The sequence below is a fragment of the Dermacentor variabilis genome, chromosome 7 (assembly GCF_050947875.1).
Source record: "Dermacentor variabilis isolate Ectoservices chromosome 7, ASM5094787v1, whole genome shotgun sequence".
Lineage (NCBI taxonomy): Eukaryota > Metazoa > Arthropoda > Arachnida > Ixodida > Ixodidae > Dermacentor > Dermacentor variabilis.
The window spans coordinates 61,978,944-62,005,196 of NC_134574.1; the positions used below are offsets into that span (position 1 = coordinate 61,978,944).

General features: G+C 45.5%; 1 protein-coding gene across 1 annotated transcript in view; it reads right to left on the minus strand.

Annotated features, from left to right (window-relative positions):
• The window catches only part of LOC142587478 (salivary peroxidase/catechol oxidase-like), a 152,508-nt gene that overhangs the window by 20,907 nt on the left and 105,348 nt on the right, over positions 1 to 26,253 (minus strand). The window contains exons 10-13 of the mRNA XM_075698526.1: positions 22,668 to 22,803; positions 19,774 to 19,983; positions 14,426 to 14,560; positions 11,836 to 12,057 (exon numbers count right to left, since the gene is read on the minus strand). Of these exons, the coding sequence (XP_075554641.1) occupies positions 11,836 to 12,057; positions 14,426 to 14,560; positions 19,774 to 19,983; positions 22,668 to 22,803 (703 nt within the window). The remainder of the gene's footprint in view (positions 1 to 11,835; positions 12,058 to 14,425; positions 14,561 to 19,773; positions 19,984 to 22,667; positions 22,804 to 26,253) is intronic.

Consider the following 26,253-nt stretch of genomic DNA (forward strand, 5'->3'; position numbering starts at 1 on the left):
CGAAGCAATGTCAATTTGCTGCATGCTTGGATGAAACCGACTTATTTTAATGCCCACAGAAGCAGCATGCGAGTATCGGTGCTCGGAGTCTGTAGATTCCCTGGAATCGATATAAACTGCGCTGTGCCACGTCTGTAGTGGACTGGGAGTGACAGCATGATCAACTACTGGGTTGCAATAGTAAGCCTTGAATTGAGTGGACTCCGAGCTTTTGGTTTCGGGCGGCGTGGTGGCGTGCAGGCGAAGTGAGCGGAAGCGCTCGGTATTACTCGGGACTCACGAAGAAAGCCGACAGTCGCTCAACCAAAGCCGCGCAGTCCCTGCTCGCGCTCAGCCACTCTGGTGCAATTTCAAAATTTTCATGACAATCCAGTCAAATGGGACATCTGCAATCGAATAAATCGAATAATTGAAAGGTGCACATCGATAAAGAATAAACGTGTTGTGGGGTGCTTTTAATCTATTAGTCGATTAATCATTCTTCGATACTACCAAAACTACTAGAAAAATATTCAGAGTACGGCGAAGGTACGTGGTATGTCGGCAACATTTGGCGACGACGGCCAATCCCTACCAGATTGCCTGCGCATCGCAGGCGGGCGTGCGTTCGGTAAATGAGTGAATTTTGCGCGCCTTAATGTGCTGTTCCGTCCAGCTATAGCGAACTAGAATATATGCTAGTGGCAGGAACGGTTTTCTCATGGAGGCCACGAGATGGCGCAACTGCAATTTTGCTACTGCTATTGGCATGGTGGCCAACGGTTTCTGGGGCTTTCCGAATCGCAGTAATTGCAGATTTCAAAATAATCAGTGTTCTTATCTAAACACACTCACGTTACACGCGCGAATGCTCATTGTTTGCACATTTCTGGTAGCAAATATGTTGGTACAAGCTGTGCACAGGCATGATCGGAAACGAATGACCGCTTTTGCTAAACTTACGCCTGAGCAGGCGTAGCCGTCCGCGCTGCAGTATGGGCGTCCTCTTTGGAACGGGCGGAGTGGTAGGTTGCGCCACCAAGCTCTTGTCATTATATTGCCCAATGTCTTAACTATGTATAAAATAAAAGAAATACAAAGGAACAATGAACCATGACGAATTCCAATGACCTAAATTTCTGCACCTTGTTTTTCGACGTCTCCGTCGATTGTTCTTTCCCTAATTTTCTTCCACCAGTCTTGGCAATCGTCTCTTACTAATTTCTACTGCTGACTTGTTTACTTTCCCCCGGCTCTCGCTGAACTCGAGTGCTTCAAGGAGGCCAGAAGGGCCTAAATCTACCTCGGTGCAGGTATCTTTACATTCTAATAAACATATTATGCATAATAAAACTGGGGGGGGGGAGACATAAAAACCAAATGCAACAGAACCGACCACACTGGACATTCGGCGTTGATCTCGTTCGCTTCTGCTGGCGCCCTGGTATTCGGCCGTATCTGACCTTCGTCACTAGAATGAATACGAAAGGAGAAACATACTCTGGCACGGCACACAAGCTTTCCCGCTCATCGGCGAGGCCTCCCGTGCTTCCCTTGCCAACTCCGTTCATTGTGCCGCGCAGCCGTGAAGAGTGGACGAAGTTCAAGATGGAATGCGACAAGCACAGCACAGTTAAGGGAGTGAAAGTATCATGTCGTGAATCTACATGGAGCTGTACCGGTAGATGCATAGCCGACGCTGCGATGTCTCCGTACTTACGCTGCGGGGGTGTGCGTAAAGCTGGTGTATATGTGTATCTGTGTGCTGTAAGCAAAGAGAGAGGTGCGGTGACCTTGAGGACGCCGTATGTAGATCAGAACATCGAGCTGCCGATAATGCAGCGGCTAAGCTGTTCCATGCTCGGTTCTTTTTTATGCGAGAGCATCAAATCGTCCAACGAACGCAAAAATTTTATTTATGGGGTATCACGTTCCAAACCCAGTCTGATTATGAGGCACGTCGTAGTGGAGGACTCCGGTAATTGGGGCTACCCTGGGTTCATTAACGTGCGGATAAATCTATGTGCGCGGCTGGGATTCGATCCCGCGACCTCATGTTTAGCAGCCCAACACCATAGCACGTAAGCAACCACGACGGGCATTGAGTGAAAAAGCCGGTGTCTGTCGTCTGTGTGGAGCAGCGAAGCAAAGCTAAATTGTCATTGGCTGTGACGCCAGGGGACGTGCGCGCCTCTGCGAATTAGAGTAGGCGAAAGGGACCATCTGCTGCCCCATTTTGTGCACCAGGTGTTGCATGAGGGGAGAGGGCATCGCACGACACGAGGTAACCATTGCTCTCGGATGCCTGTGTTATCCGCACGCTCCTTGTCCGTGCAAGCCCTCGCCTGCAATTTACCATCTGCTCGGAAATCGCTATAAAGAAAATACAGCATAAAACGAATAAATTCGGTGCGAAAGGCGTTTGCGGTACCGAGTTTCGAACCGACAACCCCATGCTCAGAAGCTGAGCGTCTTAACAATTGGGCTAAAACAGCGCCTGCAAGACACAGGCCTGTTTACTTTGTTTTATGACATCGTACAACTTGAACCAAAACCTCAATTGCCACGTCAGGCGTTACTAAAGCAGTGACGTAAAAATCACCATAGTTTACTCGGGAGCATCCTCACTAGATTCTGTGGGAGTCGGGAAAAGTATGATGACATCACGAATCGTGGTGCACCGGCCTTTTGCTATATAGGAGGCGCTGGTGAAGCGTCTCAACGCGTTCACTCGGACATTAATGATTTCGCATTCAGAACTCTTAAAAAATGCTTAGATCGCTCCGTAGTTTTCGTCACCAGCAGTGGCGAAGGCAACATTTCAAATTGCCGTTGTCACTGCGGTTCTAGCAATGGCTTTTTTCCAAATTGACCGTGGCCTGTAAAAAAAGTTTGAACTCACACAGAATCGCTCACAACATTTATTTTTTTATTAATGTCAGCCGATCTCACATTCACCAGAATTATACTCAGCTGGGCTCACTCAGTTTCAGACACAACAAAATAGCAATCAACAAGACTCAATCACACTTTGAGTCACGAAAATTATGCACTCAATGACTCACTTAGATTTAAACACGCGGACCAGTCTGAAGGTTCATTCAAACCGGCGATTCACTGCGCTCGCACGACCAAGTTGCGCGCAAAGCCACCAGTCGCAAACGGCCACATGTGATTGCTTTTGTCGAAAAGCTACCTTTTCGGATCAGTCGCTCACTGCGCGACCTTTAAGTCGCGCGTCAGTGGTTGCGAAACTACTAAACCAATGAGCGGCGCGCAGAAAGTTGTGTTAGTATGTGTTTTCCTGCGCATCTGCCTCAGTCGCACTAAGTACGAAGTCCCAGCCACCATTACAGACCACAGGAATATAATTATACAGTCCATGCCACCATTGCAGAGTAGAGGAACGTAATTGGTGTCCTCCTTCGTGATGAACTGGTGCGCAGCGGTTCCAGCAACGAGTCGAATGTACGCGGTAGCATTGGCAGGAAACTAAACAGCAGCAAAAGGATGCACAAGTAATTATGCACCGATTCCCGAGCAGCGTAAACTAGAAACTACAACTTACTCAACAATACTTCCCGTCATGCGTGCGGAATTCGGGCAGGATGCACCTAGCGTTGTCTGCTACTTCGCGAAAGGAAGCACGGCCGCAGCAGCTACCGTCGCTTTTTCGTCGAAGGGAACTGCACTGCCACAGCTGACACCACGGCAGAGCACATCAGCACAATGAGGACACCTTCCTTTTCGCTCGAACCGAAATCCATGGATGTTGCCGGGATCCAAAACCAGCGAAGTACGCGCGAACTGCACAAGAAATCTCACTAAGAACGACAATCTCTGGGAAGGTAATCTGCAGGTCGGGCTCAGCTTGGCTTGACAGTGTGAGCATTGCCTCCTTCAGTCGCTTTTTTGGTCGTCAGTTGCAAATGGTCGCGCGACCTCCTCAAGTCACAGGTATGATTCAGCCTTGAGTCGCAGTGAGATTAGTGAGTAGACGTATGAGCGAGTTTGCCAACCTACCCATATATTCAATAGTACATTATACTATGTCTGAGCTAAACTACAGAACTCGATGGCTTAACGTGCTTCTGTAAAGTTTTTTTTGTGCTCCCGCGGGTTGACAACAGATCGATTGTACAAAATCCTACAAATATGTATAACACTTTGGGGAGCAAATACTGCCAAACCCGACTGTGTTTGACTGCCATAAAGAATTCATGGAAGTTCGTGAATATGTTAAAAATTAGAACCAGCATCGTGGCTTATGGACTAACATTACACAGCAAGACAATTCAACCCGCTCATGAACATCTAAACGACCACTGACGTTTGAATACTTCCGAAAATTATTCTAAGATAGGCGTAAGGTACGGAATGACTGCATCCATAGTCACCAAGGATGTGGTACTCAGTAACGGGACTGCACTATGAGTCCCTCCTCTGTCGGCTGTAAAACAAAGCTTGCCACGATTGCGCATGTGTGAGCTGCTCAACAAAGCGCTTGCACAAGAAGGGGATTCATATTTGAATTCCATGTTTTCCTACAATCAAATTCGTGTACACGATAACACGCCTGAGTCGAAACATGGAAGAGAGTAGCGAAGAAAGAAACGTGGGGGCAGCTACTATCAAAATCTTGACTTGGCTATCAGCTGACTACGTGTTTGCGACTGTTCCTTGGCGCCATGCACCACGACTTTTTGCCCACTGCACCCTTGCACGGTTGTCGTACCATCAATGCTGAACATTGCTGTGAGCTCATTAGCAAGGTTTAGTTTGCTTAGCCACAAAAGGCGTGACCAACCAATACGTGAAGTGATTCTTATGTATGGTAGCGCCAGAACCCATACTGCAGTTGCCGCATGCGAGGAATTAAGAGATATCGTGGACCACCCTTTCAACTCACTTCCTATAGCCTGCCGCTCGGCGACTTTCACCTCCTTCGGGCACTCAAAGAAGCTCTGTGAGGCCGATGACTGACTATGAATATGCAATGGAGGAATTTCCGCCCTAACTGGCTGGGGGCACAGCCAACTTCATTTTATCATGACGTAATAATAAAGCCACCGAACCGCTGTAAAAATATCATATCACCAAAATACGCTGAAGACAGTTCGTGCTTGGTTTGCCTCTTACAGAAATAAAAAAAAATCTAAAATGAAACTCTACTTGATACTTTAACTACCATGGTAGATACGCGCACGTATAAAGTAAACAGCAGAAATGCCTACTTCAACAATTTCAAATATAGTTTGAAGATAAAGCGGGAGGAGAATGCAGCCGGTATAAAAACCATGTCACCCTGCATTGCCTCAATTGCGGTTACCCCGCCGCCAAAAACGATCCCGCCTACGGATATTTCGTTAACTGCTAGCCCTGACAATGTATCAGATTTTAAGCATAGAATGGCATTTGTGAACGTTAGCGCTGGTAGCTGTACTGCTTTTCAGATTCTACGCAGTGCATCGTATTTCTTTCTCCCAAAGTTCTCCATGGTTAATTATTGCTTCATTACACTTCCCTCTTATTTTCAGAATATATTGGTGGGCACTTGAATAAATATTTACTTAGTTTATGTATACGCCAAATATTTGTATTGCTTGACTATGGGTATGACTTGATGTTGAGTTCACACCGCGCAATTATTCGTCTCTTCATTAAGGATCATAATTCCCGATTTCTTTATCTTAAACTTAAGGCCGAGATTTATCGATGCGTTGCCACACATATTAGCCAATGTCTGTAAACCTCTTGCAATGACGGCGAGTGGCACTATGTCGTCTGCATACACCGGTCCGGGGTTCTGTTGCACCATTTGTCCATTCCGCATGTACGTGTGATAAATAAAACCCGAATTTATTATTTTACAGTCGTGTTCTTATGCCAATAACGTAAAGTGTGAACAACAACGCATCAGGCATTGGTGAACTTCCACCACTTCGTCATATTTTCGGCCTTCCCATATAATTCGAACTGGGTTGTCTCTGTGTATCTCCCTTAGCAGCTCCACCAAATCATTGTCTCTGCTTTCGTGCTTGACAACGTGCGATAAGAATTGCCTTTATACGTTGTCGTACGCTTTTTTCACGACTGGAAATGCTTTGAAATTATGGGGTTTTACATGTCATAACCACAATTTGATTATGAGGCAACTGTAGAGGGGGATTCCAGACGTTTGGACCACCTGGGGTTATTTAACGTGCACCTAAATCTAACTACACTGGTATTCTCGCTTTTCGCCCATAGTGAAATGCGGCCGCCGTGGTCGGGATTATATCCGGCGACCTCGTGCTCAGCAGCCAAACACCACAGCCAATGAGCAACCATGGCGGGCATCTATAGAATTATATATGATGTACGGGCATCGGCGGTACACATGGACGGCTTCTCCGAAGTACTAGCAGAGCGGGCAGTGGTCAGGAGCGCGCCAAACGTCTGTCTTCCTCGGGTAGCTGCGCTGGGCGACGGATGGGCGTGCTGGCGGCGGCGGTGATGGTCGACGGAATTGCAGCGTTACTGGGCCCTGGCGCAGTCGTGGAGGGGTACGTTGACGGCGGGCGACGGCGGCGTAGGTCATCGCTTGCGGCTGAGGCTGCGGCGATTCAGGGGCTACTCTGACTTGTTGTTGGAGCTGTTCACGTACGGCGTCGGCAATCGAAGCTACTTGAGGCTGTGATGATGGGAACAGCTTCAGTAACTCCTCCCGCACGACTGCTCGGATAGTCTCGCGTAGGCCGTCGGTGGCCAGTGACTGAACTATGGCGTAGTTTGACGAGTTCGTGCGGCGGTAGAATTGCCGGTTTCGCATCTCGAGTGTCTTCTCGATGCTGGTGGCCTCACGTGGAAACTCGTCGACGGTCTTCAGTGGGCTTCGTACCATTCCGGCAAAAAGTTCGTCCTTCACACCACACATGAGTAGGCGGACTTTCTTCTCCTCGAGCATTTCAGGGTCGGCGTGGCGGAATAGACGGCCCATTCCCTCCGTGATGATCGCGGTTGTCTCATTAGGTAGCTGCACCCCGGTTTCTACTAGCGCTTGGGCTCGTTCTCGGCGCACGACGCTTGCGAATGTGTGCAGAAAACCGCTTCGGAACAGTTACCAGGTCGTTAACGTCCCTTTTCCGTTCTCGAACCACGTCCTGGCCGCGTCTTCCAATGCGGAGAAGACATTTCGCAGTTTGTCGTCGCTGTTCCATTTGTTAAATGTAGCGACTCTCATACGTCTCAAGCTAGCATTCCGGGTCCTCCAACGTTGAACCGCGGAATGTCGGAAGCTCCCTAGGCTGCTGCAGCACGACTGGGGACGCTGGGACTGCCATTGGGGTGGGTTTGGTGGCGATCTTCCTGGTCGTCTCAGGCAAAAGTCCGTGCTCCGGGGGCAGTCCTTGCAGTCTGCGGCTACCTCCCTGGTTCTTGGCGACGTTGGTGTTCTCTTCCACGTGAGGGCTTGGGTCACGGCTTTGAGGGGGCGTCCGGTATTTGAACTCAAAGCACCTCCACCAGATGTCACGTGGTCGTGATGTTGAAGAACACAGTAGCAATACTGTGAAAGGCAAAACTAGCTTTTATTGGGCGAACCTGTGCCCACAGAACAGGCTACACTTGAAGAACAACGAGAGCGGCGAACACAGTCGGCGATCGTCGAAAATGTGATCGACGGGTCAAGCGCGTCGGCTTTTATACATCAATCATCGAATGTTCCAGACTAATCGCTGGGACCCGCGCGCCTCCCACAAAGTTCTACATTATTCGCATCGTGCAGATATGCAATGGAATTACACAAGTTTCGGTCACAGATAGTGGATGAAACCAACGATAACATTCCAGAAACTTCCCACACATGCAAGCGCGTCCTGCGCTATGCGATAACATTTGTTAGGCGGTGAAACGTGTCGCCCGATAAAGACAAGTAGACGTGTCAATATGTTCATGCTGTTTGCGACTAAGGGGGCACAGATTTATCAACATCGACGGGTGTCTGGAGTTCGCATTTATTGCTGCCGAAATTCTTTTATGAACGAGATCATTACAAACCTAGCTGCTTAATTTTTAATTCAGATGGTGACAATTTGTACCACGACATTTCTGGACAGCGAACAAATCAGGCTATATGACACGTGCCGCTAGCAAAAGGGTAGTGAATATTGGTTGTTGTTTACGATGGAAAATTCATAGAGGAAAATTTACAAAATTTTTCGGCTTCGTCTGTCAGACACTTACCCGCCCGCCTATTTTGACGTAATATATGCGTTGAAGCTCAGTTGTTGGTAATTTTACTTTGGCTAAGCAGGTTATAAATGAGCAGTATAAAGGCCGCCATTGGAATCTGAACCTGGCAACGTTTAACGTTAGAACGCTGTCTAGTGAGGTGAGTCTAGCAGTGTTATTGGAGGAATTAGAGGGTACTAAATGGGATATAATAGGGCTCAGTGAGGTTAGGAGGACAAAAGAAGCATATACAGTGCTAAAAAGCGGGCATGTACTGTATTACCGGGGCTTAGCGGAGAGACGAGAACTAGGAGTCGGATTCCTGATTAATAAGGAAATAGCTGGTAACATACAGGAATTCTATAGCATTAACGAGAGGGTGGCAGGTCTTGTTGTGAAACTTAATAAGAGGTACAAATTGAAGGTGGTACAAGTCTATGCCCCTACATGCAGTCATGATCAGGAAGTCGAAAGCTTTTATGAAGACGTGGAATCGGCGATGGGTAAAGTCAAAACAAAATACACTATACTGATGGGCGACTTCAATGCCAGGGTAGGCAAGAAGCAGGCTGGAGACAAGTCAGTGGGGGGATATGGCATAGGCTCTAGGAATAGCAGAGGAGAATTATTAGTAGAGTTTGCAGAACAGAATAATATGCGGATAATGAACACCTTTTTCCACAAGCGGGTTAGTCGAAAGTGGACGTGGAGGAGCCCGAATGGTGAGACTAGAAATGAAATCGACTTCATACTCTGCGCAAACCCTGGCATCATACAAGATGTAGACGTCCTCGGCAAGGTACGCTGCAGTGACCATAGGATGGTAAGAACTCGAATTAGCCTAGACTTGAGGAGGGAACGGAAGAAAGTGGTACACAAGAAGCCAATCAATGAGTTAGCGGTAAGAGGGAAATTAGAGGAATTCCGGATCAAGCTACAGAACAGGTATTCGGCTTTAACTCAGGAGGAGGACCTTAGTGTTGAAGCAATGAACGACTATCTCATGGGCATCATTAAGGAGTGCGCAATAGAAGTCGGTGGTAACGCCGTTAGACAGGAAACCAGTAAGCTATCGCAGGAGACGAAAGATCTGATCAAGAAACGCCAATGTATGAAAGCCTCTAACCCTACAGCTAGAATGGAACTGGCAGAACTTTCTAAGTTAATCAACAAGCGTAAGACAGCGGACATCAGGAACTATAATATGCATAGAATTGAACAGGCTCTCAGGAACGGAGGAAGTCTAAAAACAGTGAAGAAGAAACTAGGAATAGGCAAGAATCAGATGTGTGCGTTAAGAGACAAAGCCGGCAATATCGTTACTAATATGGATGAGATAGTTCAAGTGGCTGAGGAGTTCTATAGAGATTTATACAGTGCCAGTGGCACCCACGATGATAGTGGAAGAGAGAATAGCCTAGAGGAATTCGAAATCCCACAGGTAACGCCAGAAGAAGTAAAGAAAGCCTTAGGAGCTATGCAAAGGGGGAAGGCAGCTGGGGAGGATCAGGTAACAGCAGATTTGTTGAAGGATGGTGGTCAGATTGTTCTAGAGAAACTGGCCACCCTGTATACGCAATGCCTCATAACCTCAAGCGTACCGGAATCTTGGAAGAACGCTAACATAATCCTAATCCAAAAGAAAGGGGACGCCAAAGACTTGAAAAATTATAGACCGATCAGCTTACTGTCCGTTGCCTACAAAGTATTTACTAAGGTAATCGCAAATAGAATCAGGAACACCTTAGACTTCTGTCAACCAAAGGACCAGGCAGGATTCCGTAAAGGCTACTCAACAATAGACCATATTCACACTATCAATCAAGTGATAGAGAAATGTGCCGAATATAACCAACCCTTATATATAGCTTTCATTGATTACGAGAAAGCGTTTGATTCAGTCGAAACCTCAGCAGTCATGGAGGCATTACGGAATCAGGGTGTAGATGAGCCATATGTAAAGATACTGGAAGATATCTATAGCGGCTCCACAGCCACCGTAATCCTCCACAAAGAAAGCAACAAAATCCCTATAAAGAAAGGCGTCAGACAGGGAGATACGATCTCTCCCATGCTATTCACAGCATGTTTACAGGAGGTATTCCGAGGCCTGGAGTGGGAAGAATTGGGGATAAAAGTTGATGGAGAATACCTTAGCAACTTGCGATTCGCTGATGATATTGCCTTGCTTAGTAACTCAGGGGACCAATTGCAAGGCATGCTCACTGACCTGGAGAGGCAAAGCAGAAGGGTGGGTCTGAAAATTAATCTGCAGAAAACTAAAGTATTGTTTAACAGTCTCGGAAGAGAACAGCAGTTTACGATAGGTAGCGAAGCACTGGAACTGGTAAGGGAATACATCTACTTAGGGCAGGTAGTGACCACGGATCCGGATCATGAGACTGAAATTACCAGAAGAATAAGAATGGGCTGGGGTGCGTTTGGCAGGCATTCTCAAATCATGAACAGCAGGTTGCCACTATCCCTCAAAAGGAAAGTGTATAACAGCTGTGTGTTACCAGTACTCACATATGGGGCAGAAACCTGGAGGCTTACGAAAAGGGTTCTGCTGAAATTGAGGACGACGCAACGAGCTATGGAAAGAAGAATGATGGGTGTGACGTTAAGGGATAAGAAAAGAGCAGATTGGATGAGGCAACAAACACGGGTAAACGACATCTTAGTTGAAATCAAGAAAAAGAAATGGGCATGGGCCGGACATGTAATGAGGAGGGAAGATAACCGATGGTCACTAAGGGTTACGGACTGGATTCCAAGGGAAGGGATGCGTAGCAGGGGGCGGCAGAAAGTTAGGTGGGCGGATGACATTAAGACGTTTGCAGGGACAACATGGCCACAATTAGTACATGACCGGGGTAGTTGGAGAAGTATGGGAGAGGCCTTTGCCCTGCAGTGGGCGTAACTAGGCTGATGATGATGATGATGATGATGATGATGATGATGATGATGATGATGATGATGATAAAGTAGTAAGGCAATCTCGACAAAGCTACAGGGTTATTATTTGCCTAACTTTCCTACTATGAACTTTTAAATAGCACCTAGGAAGACCAGGCGCGCACGTGGTGGTGAACGGCTACAAAGATTGCCGTAGTACGTTGCTTCAGTTAACATTGAGCGCATCGCGGGCATCCTTGGGCGGTGACCAATCTCGGAGGTCCTACCGAGGAATAAGCTGTTTTGAGTAGTGCGTTACTACCGGCAGTGGGCAATGGCGGCATTTTTTTATTCAGTTTTGGTATCAAGTACGCCAACATTTCCTAGACTTTTGTGACGTATCACCCAGCATGTCAAAAGTAAAATCTTGCTAGCGGGTTACTTTTTATCTATACTATATGGAACCGCGCTTTTGATGTAGTTCTAGATTTTGTTGTAGTTGGCTTTTAATTGAGTGGTGGGTGATTGTCACTATTGCGGGCATTGTACAATTTATTTATACGAGAAATTACCTCTCATACGGCTTTCCAAGGTAATGAGACGATGGATAAAAAATATTGGTATTACATTACAGAATGTGATGTATTACAATACATTTCACGTGGTGTCCTCCTTAGGGGCTTAGCATAGCGACAACTGACGCTGTGAGAAAACCATAGGCAATGTTATCATCTGCTGTGTACGTACCCATAGAGATTCTTAAAAATCTCTGTGACGTTCGACTCAGCCATCAACCGTGTTAGGTCATCAAAATCCGTCAGAGTAATGTTCCGGCAGTATTGCACGTAGTCGGCGTAGGGACGGAGACCATGGTCCCGGCCCCTCTGAATGTCGGTGGCGAAAAGGTCGGAACCGTAGTCAAGGTACGGTTGGCGGAACAGGTTTCGTGTGACACTGTGGTCACCATACCTGCAAAGAGGAAAGTGTAGTTAACAAGACGCAAATATACACCTCCAAGTGGTTATTTCACCGTACTGTACGAAAGGCATGCGTATAGCGAAACGTGTTCCTGAATTCAACTGAGCATAAGAAGACTATTCTGTCCCTAATGGTCTTCGAAATATCAGTGAATTATATGCCAAAGAAAACTTTTTTAACCCGAGAGCGTTAAGGGCCCGTGTGGCAAAAGATATATCGGTGGTGTCGGGGTCGGCTCCGGCGGCGATGTCCGTGCGGGAAAAGCCATACCAAACCGCGCATTCCGATCCACGCAGGCCCTGCTCAAAATATTATGTTCATAAAGTACGACTTACAGCCGACAGACAGAGTCGGAATGTAATTTCAGTACACGAGAAAACCTAATTTCATTAAGCGAAAACTCAACCCCCCCCCTTTTCCATCTGCCGTTTGAGGTCTATCCCAGGAGCGGTGGGCTCCGCTCATTTCCTTGCAACGCCATCCAGGTGGCGCTCGGCTCCGCCCATTCAGGGATCTCTAAAGCAGTCAAAAATCTTTCAATGCTATCGCTTTCCATACCTAAAGGCGAAGCCTAAGCTTCCTCCAAATTTTCGAGAAGTACTGCTTTAGAAGCGTAAGAAGAACTTAAGAGAGGGATAGCGCCGTACTGCTTATAGTGTAACAAATGTTTATCTTTGTTTATGCGGCCACAGATGGCGCAGGATGGATTCTCGTGCTCACGCCTCGATGTGTAGTGCATTTAGTGAAACAATAAATATATAACGGACGATGGCCAACAAACTCTAATCTCGTAAGACTGACGAACTAATTGCGAGCGGTAAAGCTCTGCTCCAAAAGTCAACAAAAATCGAGAATAGCAGATTTTCGGTAAAATAAATTGGCTTTCATCAGCTTCGGACCTTCAGACGGCAAATTTTCAAACACCAGACCTAAGACATCAGGACTCAGTGCCACAACGTTAAAAAAGTGTCAATAAATATGGAAGGAACAACGACGGTCTGCAAAGACGAAAGACAGGTGCGAAGAGAACTTTCCTCTTGTTTGATTTAATGTTCAAATATCATATTTTCTCTGAAGTAAATAGGGTTCGAGCGGCAGTCAGTTTGTGACCTTCGCAGAGTAAACTGTTGAACACCACACATAAACCATTAGGACTCTGTACCAAAACTGCGCAAAAGTACGATTAAACCTAGAAGGAACAACGGCGGTCCGTAAAGAAGAACTCATGCGTAAAAAAAGCCTTCCTCTTGTTCGTCTTACGGTTGAAATAACATACTTTTGGTGAAGTAAATAGGGTTCCAGCAGTCTTCCCCTTGCTGCCTTAAACAGCACATTTTCAAACACCAGGCCTAAATCATTAAGTCTTGGTACACCAAAGGTACAAAAGTATCAATAAACCTGAAAGGAACAACGACGCTCTGGAAACAAACGCAGATCCAAAAGAACCTTACCCTTCTTCATCTTAAAGTTGATCATTGTGCGCAGATCGTTCGAGTGACTTAGAAATGTCAATGAAAGATAAAATTGTTTGATCACAGTAATTCTATTAGGTTGCTTTTGTTACAAAACATGTTGGCGCCTTCGCTGCCGATCACAGGCGGTTGCATCAAGATAAGCCGCGCATGCCAACGAGGCAGTTTGCATGGAAAGCTGTCGCAACGTCTAGTGTTGCGTTAAACCTCGGCAGCTGATGCAGATCTGCACGCGGGGGCTGACACAGAAAATGCCCTCTTAAGATTCAAGCTCAACAGTGGCGTGATTAGGAACGCCACCTGCGTCATTGCAGCACTCACTTCTCGAAGGTGCACGAAATGAGACCGAAGAGAAACCAGCGGGGGTTCTCGCAGTCGAAAGTTTACGGCGCCGTTCACTCGAGTCACTGTGTCTGTGTGTCTGCTCATCAGGAACACCTGTTTGTGCGCTCAACGCTCGCACCAGCAGCGGGAGGAGGCGGAACGCTGCCCCGGATTCGCATTGGAGCCGATGGGGGAGGAGCGTGCGTCCACTTGGTTTTCTGCTTTTGTAGCCAAACTAGTTGCGCAACTCGCGTCTCTGTAGGTCTCAAAAAAGGGGAAGAAGACGTGCACGGGCGGGCCATACGTACACACGTTGCCGCGACACCACTTCGAGAAGGGCGCTGCCGGCTGGAGTCTCCGCAAAATTTTTATTCTATTAAAAAGCTAAACGCTGTCCCATAAGTGTGTCGGCACCGGTTCTTGGTTCACTAGGCATAATCGTTATGCTCGCGCTTCGTCAAGCACGCCATTTGCGCTCTCTGACAAGCTTTCTGACAGTACATCTATTAAATACTCCATTCACGTAAAATTTTAAGTCTGTTGCCAAGGGAAGAAGTAGTTACCTGTCAAACTGCTGCATCGGCTGCTTCAGGGACCCTCGAAGTACGCTGTCGTGGAGGCCTTCACTATTGTTGTGTGCTACGAAATATCCAGTTGAGAGATTAGCAGGTTCGAGCCAGTTCTCGTTTTGTCCGAACCTGCAAGACGATGAAATTATGCGTTCTTTCTGGCTTGATTTTCAGAAAACATAGAAGTAGAGAACGTAGGCGCCACAGAAATAATATGATTAGATTATCAATATGTAATGCATGTCCGTATCACATAAGTCGTAATACCTCCCTGCGTGAGTTCTTAATTTTGTTGACAAAATCAACAATGTATATTTTTTTAAATCAGATATGCCTGAACAAACGTGCCCCTTATTCGGACACACTTGGGTGCAATTTTATGAGCCAATCTGGGCCCGTATCATATACGACACAACACGCATTTGGTGGTTTATTTTACGGCCACGCTGGAAGGCATTAGAATTACAGAAATAGTGAAAATAACTATCAGTCAATGACACTTGTATACTTGAATTGTATTGATAACTGAAATACTTGAAACATTTCTTTAAAACCTAGAGTGCATTTCTTGCTGCTATACCTTCTAAAGATTCTTAAAATTCGATAATGCTTTATTATTTACATGAAATGATTTAGAGACCTCAGCATGATGCGAAATATTGATTTCCAAAACTTTTCTAAGCTGGATGGAAGCGGATTGCAAACAATAGTCCTCTTAATATAATTTTTTCATGGAGCTATTATTACTATATCTTCGACCGTTACCTTTATCACGTTAACTTCATTGGTGGAATTTTTGTAGTTTCTGAAATAGTCCTAATCAATAATCGTTCTGAGAAAGAATATAATATAGAAACAATATACTTAGCCATCAAACATGTTCTTCCGCTATTCAACAAACATGCTCTCGCCTCGAAAAAACAACCCGTAACTACATACTGTATAACATATAATACAGAAGTTAATGTTTGCTTAATCGAGTCATTCAAATGTCTTGAGTACTGAAAACAACACAGTACCGTCATCAGTAGAAATCGCACACCTTCGTATTTCTCTTGCGCCAATCCTAAGAGCAAGGATCGTAAGAATACCGTGTTTATTTACAAATTTTTGCACCTGTCGTTCCAGTTGTAACCATGCATTTTTAAAGAAAAAAAAAACACTAGGATGTTCTTGGAAAACTTTCAAGATTTTAAGTGCCAAAGCATGATGCGATTATGAGGCGCGCCATAATGGGGCAGCTCCGAAATAATTTTCCTCTGGGTTCTTTACTATGAAACCAATGCCCCCGGGTGTGTTGCATTACGCCGACATGGAAATGTGGCCGCCGCGGCCGGGATGCGATCCCGTGCCCTGAGGCGTAGCATCGAACGAATGGCAAAGCCGCTACGCCATGACGACGGGTCAGAAGTTGTTTCTCGTGCCACAGCCGCTATGTATTTCATTGCCGGAGATGAGATGCCGTCTGTGTACTTATGTACGATATTGTTTATGTTCATGTATTGTATCATGTATTGTGGGGTGCTATAACGTAAAACAATTCCAAACTTTTCTATTCCAATTCTGCTATCAGCCCTCCACGATTGGTCAAAAACTTTTTTCGACCACGCCTACTTCCCCTGTCTGCCACGCGACGTCACGAAAACCACAATACCTCCCCATCTGATATGATGTGTACACACTGATTATGCATGATTTGACAGAAAAACGAAAAACAGTTGTTCCTGATTCGACCCCTTTTCGCCATTAGCCATCGGCGATTGTTAAAAAGTTTTCGGGGGTCACCCACTTCACCTGCCTGTCACGCGACGTCAAAAAACCGCACAAACTCACCGCGTGAAAGTGACGTGTACGCGATAAAGACGCATTATTATGCCGAACAAAACTGAATTTTCTTCGGAATAGCCGCAGGCTGCCCCGTTCTGAAATGAATAAAAGATGGCTGCCGCCGATCGCTGAGACGCTAGCTACTCGCTGCTGCCGGAGAGCATGGGTTTACTTGCGTATAATAAAACTTCTTGCGTGACCGTGTAACGTTTTTGAGCCCTTCCGGCACGTTTACTACCTCATTCTGCCAACTCTTCTTTGCTGAGGGTCAGTTTTAGCGTCATTCTTAAGCTTCCGTTGCATGCCGCCGTGATTTTAGACCAGCCATCAGAAGCTAAGTAAGGGAAAGCCGACCAATCGCAGACGCTGGCACCACCCTTTTCATCCGGTTATCGATTTTCAGTAGACTGGCTCTGCCCCAGTGAATCCCCCTCCACTTGAGAATTCTCCTCTCCTGTTGTCAGCCAATTAGATACGACAAGCCGCTCAGTGTAGGCAATGTTATTTGTTTTTCAAGCAAACAAAAGTGACTTCCTATAAACGAGGAGAGCGTTTGATTGGTCTGTTCAGACAACCCTGCGGGTGACCGCCTGATGCTTGCGCGAATTTGACGTCTGGAGATTGGAATAGAAACATATTGGAATACTTTTACGTTATAGGGCCCGTGGATCACGTGGAAAAGGGTTATTACCACAAGATCCGGCTATTCATTTTTCATCGAACCTTTTCTCTTAATGTTCTTGACCCTCACCTGCAGCCCTATTCGTAGTCAATCGCCCGGTTCGTGTGTTTGTGTGGGCATGTTTGTGTCAGAATGCGTTTGATTTTGCGCAAGCGGAGTGAATCTATGCCATAAGCGATTGCTGCAACTCTCAAATAAATATTTTTATCTGGCGGAAAATGGACAGGTGCTGCATGTAGAGTTTATGGTTTTGTTTGAACGGCCTCTCATTCTGAAATCGTCCGGCTCTCTCACCAGTGAGCACTTGCAATATAGTATGTAATAGTGCACACCGCTTCCGGGGCAAAGCGCTTCCTGCAGCCCTATTTAAAAGGCCAGCACTTGTCTGGTTTGCAGAAGGTGCAAACTGTTCATTTGAAAAAAATAATTATATTTTACTCGATAATAATGCTACCACGTTGTCGTGTAATCGAAGAAAAAAAAAACTGCCAACGGGAAGAGTTGGCTCTTTATTGGGGCGAACATCGGCCCAGAAAAAACAATTAGTAGTCACAGAGCAAGGGTAGCGGCGAGCATGAGAGTATAAATCTGATCTACCGGTCAGGTGTGTCGGCAATTTGTACATTAGTCATCTTGCAGTTCAGCCTTACCAATGGTCCTTGTGTACGTTGTAGGATGGACCCTAGTATTTGCGTCGCGCACGTAAACTGATTATACACAACGCTGATTCGCTTTAGGGTCGACGACTGCATTTGAGAAATATTGGATACATCGAAGGCGTAGGCTGCCCCTAATGATACTTTTGTGACACTGGTTCGCCTGAGAAACACGGTCAACGGAAAAAATCATAAACAATATGCGCTTGTGAGTACACACGAATGCAGCCATATACATCGTTGCTTTTTACTGAGCGAAGCCCTGCCAAATGCAGTTAGAACCTTTGGCAACGACAACGCGCTTGGCGTTGTAACGGCACCAGCCACTTTTTCTTTTTCTGCAAGCGTCGCATGAAAAGGCAAAGTTATCGGTAGACTTTTCTTGTGCTGCTAGAATAAGCTTGGTTCCCGATGTGCTTGTCGCACCCACACCACCTTCTGGGCCCGGGAAGCCTTACCTTGGCTAGACTTTCAAGAATAACATCGGCTGAAGCTTGATGTAGGTGGCCGAGTGTCAGCACTTCAAATTTAAAGCTTATGTAGATAATTTTTTTTCACAAGTTCAATAAGCGATGTGGTCGCATTGTCGGTGGGAAGTACGACCACCCAACAACTGTCGGCAAACTGACATTGTTTTGGCGTTGTCACTACGAAGCATTTTGGACTTCCCCCTTCATAATATAAGCTTTAGGACACAGGGTGGGTTAAGATAAGGATATATTTTGTGGTCCGGACAATTTCTTTGGTTGTGGCGAAAAGTACTTGTGAGGTGTGGAAATGTCCCGGGAGAAAGTAATGAACGCTTGTTTTATGAGACGCAGGGCGGATATTGGAAAAAAAGAATTATTACTTATAAGTGGAGAAGAGCATTTCCGCGACTAGGATATTTGTAATGTTTTAAGAGATATTACTCCAAAAATAAAGCATTCTACAATGCGAAATATTTTTGCGACAAAATTAAGCTACTAGAAACACTGATCAAGGAAACGTAGACTTATATGATCGTTAGTTATATTTCGAATTTTGAAAAATTGCCAAGCTTTGTTTTATGAGCAAGCAGCTCTCTCTGACTCCAGGATCTGCAGCTTTGGGGGCCGTTATATCTTTGCCGTTGAAGCTTAAACATTTTATGGCAGATCTTAGAACATTTCCTTGCGCCCTAACCCAATAAACGAGCAGCTACATTACGGAGCTATCTTGCAATCAACCTTGTAAAGCATAACACTCCAAAAGTTGCGACGATAGGTCAACATTAGGAGCCTTTGAAAAACAATGTCAGCCAATTTTGCATAAATTTTACACATTGTTCTAGCAGAACTGATAAATCTATTGCTTTCAAAACATGTTGCATCATATTTTGTTATTCGGCCAAGCTTAGCCTATCTCTACAACTATGAAGTGTCTTCCGCATGATCTGTGTAGTTTTTATCATAAAAGCGACACTCAAAATCGAAATTACATTCGTATTGCATTCCGAGCTCGTTCATGCGGTAGTAAAAGAAGTTACTCACATTGCGTCTTTCTTGCCTGCATTCAGCAACGAAATGAGTTAGGCTTAGGCCCTCAGTTCTCCTGTTTCCGTATTTTTCCTACGGTGCATTAAGTTAGCAAGTATGCAAGAGCACGCAAAGGATAACCCTACTTCTAGCCCTACTCTCCAACCACACCGGCTACCTTACACCTTGCCCATGTATATGATTGATGCATTCGCACACTAGGAGACTGCGATGACAATTACAGTGGAGTTACTACAGTTTTATAATAGGTAGGACATTTCCACCACATAACGGAACCAAGACTATTTTTCCCAGCTATATCTTTGTTTTGCATAGAAAAAAGATACTTAACCAAGACAAAGTGCAAAATTCCCTCATTCGATCGGAAAATGTTGCAGCCAAAAAAGTGCCTGCTATAGAAATACAATCTACTACACATTAAACGTTCTACCCGATATTTCGATCAGTTTATTTATTCTGTCGTAAAAATGAAAAAAAAAATTTCTTAGCATCGGTTTCTAAATCACTCAGACACTGCTGCTCGATGAACCATAGCGCTCGAGAGGTCGGAGAGGTCACGCAGTGAATGGCTCTCTCCCTAAAAAGCCATGGAGTTGCACGAAATAATATTTTGGCGCTATCAATTTCGAGACTAATAGGATAAGAGAGACCTTACTGTACCTCCAGAAGTTCTTGTCTGCTTGGGAGTGCCCGAAACGAAACGCGGCAGCCGAGAACTCGTTCGTAAGAGTGGGGTCGATACTTTTGTTGTAGTCGGTGAAGCCCTCTTCCTGTGGGTTGAGCTGAGACTGGTTCATCTTTTCCTCGCCCAGCATCAATGGAAGCCATTCCTTGAACACGATGTTTTGAAAAATTCCTTCGCAGATTCTCCTGAATTGAGAGATGAGCAAAACCGTTTAATTATTCCCATTTTCTGGGATCCATCGGTACGTCTTTGCACCAATACTAGATTAATGTGAACCACACAACATGTGGAGAAATTCCTGCCTCGCATGCAGCATTTTGATGGACTGGAAGCAGCCTTTAGGGAACGTTTGTTCAATTATAAATGTATATTTGTTACGTATATGCGGCTTTGTTATCAAAACAAGATTGCAGTGATCTTTCAAAACATGAACGAGGGTTACGCTCAGGCCTATGGGTACTATTCTGAAGTTTCTAAGCTATGGCGTCTTGCCCGACACACCCGCACTGTCTCAAGCAGCGTTACCCTTTCCTTGGCAGACCCTGGGCATGCCTCTCCCATGTCTTTTGCTGGCCTTGGTCAGGTCGTGACCAGCGCTTGCCGACGACTTCGGGGTCGGTCGACTCGAGATGAGCCTGCCACCGCTTGCGTTGCTGCTCCGTCTTTTTAGCTGGCCGGTCGGCCTCTCGATCGCCACACGAACTCCGTACATGCATAGCGCACAGAGAACCCGTAGCAAGTGCCGGAGGAAGTCAATCCTGAGCTACTCCGCCTCCCTCCCTCCTTAGCGACGCACTGCCTCCTTTGTCCTCCAAATCTCCTTCGCGCGCTCCTCTTTACCTACACAGGCACGCACTCCTCATCTCCTTCTGCAGACGCCCTCCGCCTATAGCGCCTGATTCCGTATTCCGGCTCGGCGGCTTCCGAACTAATATCGCCGATTTCACAGACGGGGCATGTATGCTTGCGTGTAAAAGCAACATAAAATACCTCTAGAATACTACGAAAAGTGGGTTTCCGGTTTGATGGCCATGTAGTATTTCCGACGCCTAGGAAGATGATAGGTATGTTTAAATATGTGAACATATCGAACAGTGGTGAGACTTCCGAGCAGCCGAAGGTGATGTCGAACATATAAAAAAGTCACTGCTACACCACTCTGTGAAGAAGGATGGCCAGCAAAGCTGTGAATGTGTGGCCCTTAATGGCGTACTGCACGTTTGCTGCGGGTGGGCCCCGTATTCCACTATCTACACGATCGGTACCCGTATGGGGAGTGCCTAAAACCTGCGTAACCTCCGCCGCGGGTTGGCTCGGCACGGCCCTATCTTCGGGATCGGCTCACGTATGAAAAATGCTTGGTCCATGACCACGAAGACGAGATCCGCCGGAACGTAGCCATAAACGGCTTTGTTGTAAAGATTGCTTCACTGCAAGGTAGGGGTGGTACACAGGGTTTCTCTGTCTGGTGGACCACTTTTCATTGTACAGAGGGCAGGTACCTGTGTAATAGACTCCAAGGGTACAAAAACTTCTGTAGTAGAGTGGAAATAGAAAGGAACATTGTTCTGTCTGCTCTATGTACAAATGTACTCCGTATTTCATGGACACACCAGTTTTAACGAGTGCAAGAAACAGGCTTAGAACGACAGTTATGGAAGCGTGTAATATGTTGTCGGGAAAGTACGGTACATGCGTAAGTGCACCGTCGCTCGGGCTCACAGACAGGCAATTGTGAATGCTAGGCAACCAAGAAGAAATCAGGAGCGTTCGCACAACTTATAATTTGGCCGAATCAGTTTCATAGGAAAGGTACTAATAGATGGGCCGCGCGTGTAGGGCGCAATTTGCGCCTTACACTTTGCGCATAGCTTTGCTCCCCGCAATGTACATCCTCTATTTGTTTTATTAAATACTTGATTGATGCGCTTCCTATGTGCTGTTCTTGTCTCTGTGGTTAAACTTTGCAGGGCGGCTTTTTAAACACTAGTACGAAGATGCGTCATAAGAATTATATCAAAGGACGGGTTACAGCTTATTATCTACCGGATACTAATTATTATTGCTTGACTACAGATCTTTCTGTTTTAACTTGGCTGTACTTTAGCTTTTGCCTTGGACAGGTTGCATTTCATAATAATAAGTTGAGGTACACTTCAGCAATTTCGGGATAAGCCTTGATGGTTCATAGTAGTGCAAAGCCGAAATATTTCACACAGAAGGCATGCATTTTTATTTTTCAATAAGGAAACACAAAACTGGAATGATATCAAAGAAGGAGTTAGATTATTGGGCTTTAGGTGTGAAAATTGCGATATGGCTATGAGGCACGTCGCAGCGGGTATATTAGTCTTTCTACTTTTATTAGAACTCACTCACTCACTCACTCACTTATTCAATCTATCCAACGATAATGCCCATGGATAAATAAATTACAACGATGATTCAAAGAACGAAGGCCCGTGAGTTTTGATGGTGGCAGCATCTGTTACATAGTTCGACGTATCCATTCCGGGTTCAACTTATAAAGCGTTACATTTGTAACTTTCACATACTTGGGGCACTTCGATATAAGGCGCATTTTCCTATCATATATTCTGTTAAAGGTAGGTTTCATGATGAATAATAACAGGGTTCATAATGAGTCTCGTGCCCTCGCTGTTTTATCGGTTGTTATGTGAATGCATGCGCGTGAGTACACTATATAAAAGCAATAAAAAGTATCTCATAATAGGGCACATCAAGGCGGTGAATTTATCACAACTTAGTTTCGACAGTGGTTCATTGTCAAAATGAAACAAAAATGGGGCAAGGAATCAAATGCGGCACTGGGCAAATGGAAAAGAAATGAGAATTTTATTAGATTTACCTTGCCGTTTGGAAGACCTTCTCATCATCCCAGTGAGGATTAATTGAAGAAAGGTTCTTCGCAATTCTGTTGTGCTGCCTTAGCCACAGTGTTTGCATCGAGAGTAAGGCGATGTGCTGGGTAGCTCGCAGGTCACCTGGAAAGAACGGTCACGGCCAGTTCAATGAGCACCCAAAGGTCGTATAGGAGAAGGACGCTCAAGTGAATTGCGCTTTGCAGCGCGAAGAGCAAAAAGTTGGAGGAGGAAGCAAAATGAATATGCACTTCATTCAGCAATGATAATTTCACGAGTGGGCCTCGGGAGAGCCTTTTTTCTTAAACTGTTTGCAGACAACGATACAGTCATGGTTTAAACTAGGATTTCAAACGAGGATCTTGTCGGGTGTGTCACTGCTCCACGCCGGATGACTGAACCTAAGCTTCGCTGCGTATTCTATGGCAGTTGGAGGGAGACAACGTTGGTAATCTAAGACTGCTTGATTACATACTCTGAGGAGTTGGAGGGGAAGAAAATTATGCCATGTTTTGTTTGGTAGAAAGTGCGAAAGATGTAACACGCCTTTCTCGTCTGACATCTTTGTAATATTACCCACAGACTACAAGCAACAGCTGCAAAAACCGTTTAGCCACTTCATTCTGTTTCGTACTGTTCAGTCAGTTGTTTCGGGGCTTTGCAGTTTCTTGACATGCCTCCATACTTCAGGTTCAATTGCTTAACTAAAACGAAAGTCTAACAACGTTGCTCGTGCTGCTTAGAAATGCGTTGTGCTAGATTATTGCGGAAAAAAATTATTTGTCCCACTTTGGAAAGTAAAACAGATTTGTTATTGTAAATGTGCCCAAGCAGGTAAAAACGGTTAGCGCGCGAAACAAACATATTAAGCAGCCGTTGTGGTTTGCTGAATTTGTAGGACGTCATCATTGTTTCTCACACGCCCTCCCCGCAGAAATGGGGGGCGGCTTTCAGCTAATATTTTCTATTATTATGTGGAAAATTAAAGCGCAGTGGTAGCTCCATAAATTACTTGCAATCTCTTGATTTCCAAAGCTTCCAGAGCTCCAGCGCCCAGAGTGTGCTATTTAGAAGCGTACGTATTTTTTAACGAAGTGTCTAAATGCTTTATAAGAGAGGACGTAGATTCCAAGAAAAGGGTGTGTTGCTATTATGTGTTTAACTTCAGCCTTCATTTCTTGATTTTTATTTAAATGTTCGCGATCGTGGTTGGCTCTACATTACAGTTGGGCTTTAAGCCCTGAATGAAGCGAGTAAATTTCGTTGACATTCCCACGCTCGCGTATAACCATATTCCTGTCATAACATGTTGAGTACATCAAGTTCTGTATAATTCATTATGACAACCGTTGGTCTCCTTTTAAAAAGGACCCTAAACAACCTGTGAAATTTGTTGAACACAATTCAAAAAATTTACAGTCACTTTAGCATACGCTAAAGAGGTCGAAGGCAAAAGCCTGCGCGCTCACGAGAGATTCATTACATTATATTACGTTTTCATTCTAATGCGGTGTTAATTCCGACTGTCTTTTCACGCGAAAGGTCGTGGGTTCGCGTGACTAACTCTACATTCATTAAATGTGCCTGAATTAACTTTAGCCTAATTACCACAAACGGTCGCGGTTTCGACTTCCACCAAAGGTTGTGGGTTCGGGTGCTTGAATTAACTGTATCCTAATCAAGAGTACATAATTAACTTCCCTTCATTAAAAAATAAAAGTAGTGCGTACCACTCTAACCGCCACGGTGTCAATTGGAATGAAACTAGGGGATATGGCTGCACGCGAGTATCTCTTAGTGGGTATAACTCCCACCAAGAGTTGTGGTTATGGGTGCCTTAATTAACTATATCCTTATTCACGGTGCATTAGTTAACTTCGACTTACTTAACAACAAAAGTAGCGGCTTCTACTCTGAACCTTCACGATGTCAATTGGGATGCAACTTGGCTATATGGCCGCGTCGGCCACTTCTCCAAGTGGATTTCATTCCCATGAAAGGTTCTAGGTTCGGGTGCCTTAATTAACTCTATCCTGATTAAGGGTATCTTAATTTTCTTCGTGTAAATTAACAACAAAAGTGGTGGGCTCTACTCTCGACCACCACGATGTCGTTGGTAATCGAGCTTGCAGATATGGCCGGCTTGCCGATATCTCCAAGTAGGTTCGACCCCCACCAGTGGTCATGGGTACGAGTGACCTAAATAAGTCTTTATTAATTACCTTTTCGTTATTTAACTTTCCCTTGAATGCCACCACAGGTCCTGGGTTCGTCTCCTACGAAAGCTTGTGTATGTGACAACTTGAATTAACCATACATAAATTAACTGTCACGTACTTAAGCTCGCCTTAATTAAGACCAAAGATCCTGGGTTCAACTCCGACCAAAGGTTGAGGGATCAACCCCCCATTTTAATAGCATTAAATTTTGGTGCCGTAAGGCCGGTGGGTAATATTTTCGTAGCATGAGCCGTCGAAGGCTTTGCGCCTTAGTAAACTTGCGCATCGCGCACAGAATGCCTGGACGAGCATTTTAGGCTAAGGCGGCAGAGCTACGTGTCGCAGGCACACCAGAAATTTCAAAAAAATTTCGTGCTCCTCTCCTGTCTTTTCTGGTGTCCGTTTGTGTATTCCGACGTCAACAGGGCGTTCCATGTGTAGTCAACAGGGTTAATGCTGTCGATTGTTTAATCTATGGGAACGTGCAGCTTCCTCTTTTTCTGCTTGCGGGCCTCGATGCAGTTATGCCTGTCGCATGCCTGCGCTCCCTAGATGTGCTGCTTGCTTGTTCTTACAGATGTTGCGTGCTTCGGTTTACGATTCGCCGTGCCTAATCACTTGAGTTTCGTGCACACAATTACAAAAAATGCAAAAAATAAGAGATATAGTGCAAGTGATTCCCCGCACCAACTCAATGTTTCAGTTTTCGTTTCTATTTTTTTTTGGGGGGGGGAGGCGCCTCGTGATGTACAACCAGCAAACGGCAATAGCGCGTGTCTGCGTAACATGGCTGTACGGTATCCCGTTGCAGGTCCGGCAGAACTCTCGCAGCCCCTGCGTCCTTCATTATGCTTGCGCTTTCTATTTCCTATTTGTGCTGTGGGTGGTCGGGCTTCTAAGCGGGCTGTGGTTGAACATCATTCACAACATAGCGTCCATTGCGGCAGTGGGTCGCAGGAGCATGGAGCACGGCAGCGACAGCAGTAAGTAGAAATTCGCCCCGTCCTGGTAACCCGGTGGGGACGGTGGTTTTCAAATAAGGAAAAAGAAACGCGAAGGTGACTTGTGTATTGAGGGTAATTAGACGTGTCATTTAGAGGAGTATAGATGAGTACACGGCATGAAGAAGAGACCACTCAAGAGGAGTGACACCGAGGATGGGCAAACTTAAGCAGTGGCCACAAGTTCGAGGATCAAACGGCTGTAAATTAACGATATTTGTTGCTGCGCTAGTTGGTTCATCTGATTCCTCAAAGTTAAGTCGCAACAAAGGGCGGAAAGAAGCTTTAGGACAGAAAAAAGCGTCACTTTCAACTAGTTTATTGAAAGCAGACAGCATCAGAGTTATAGGCGA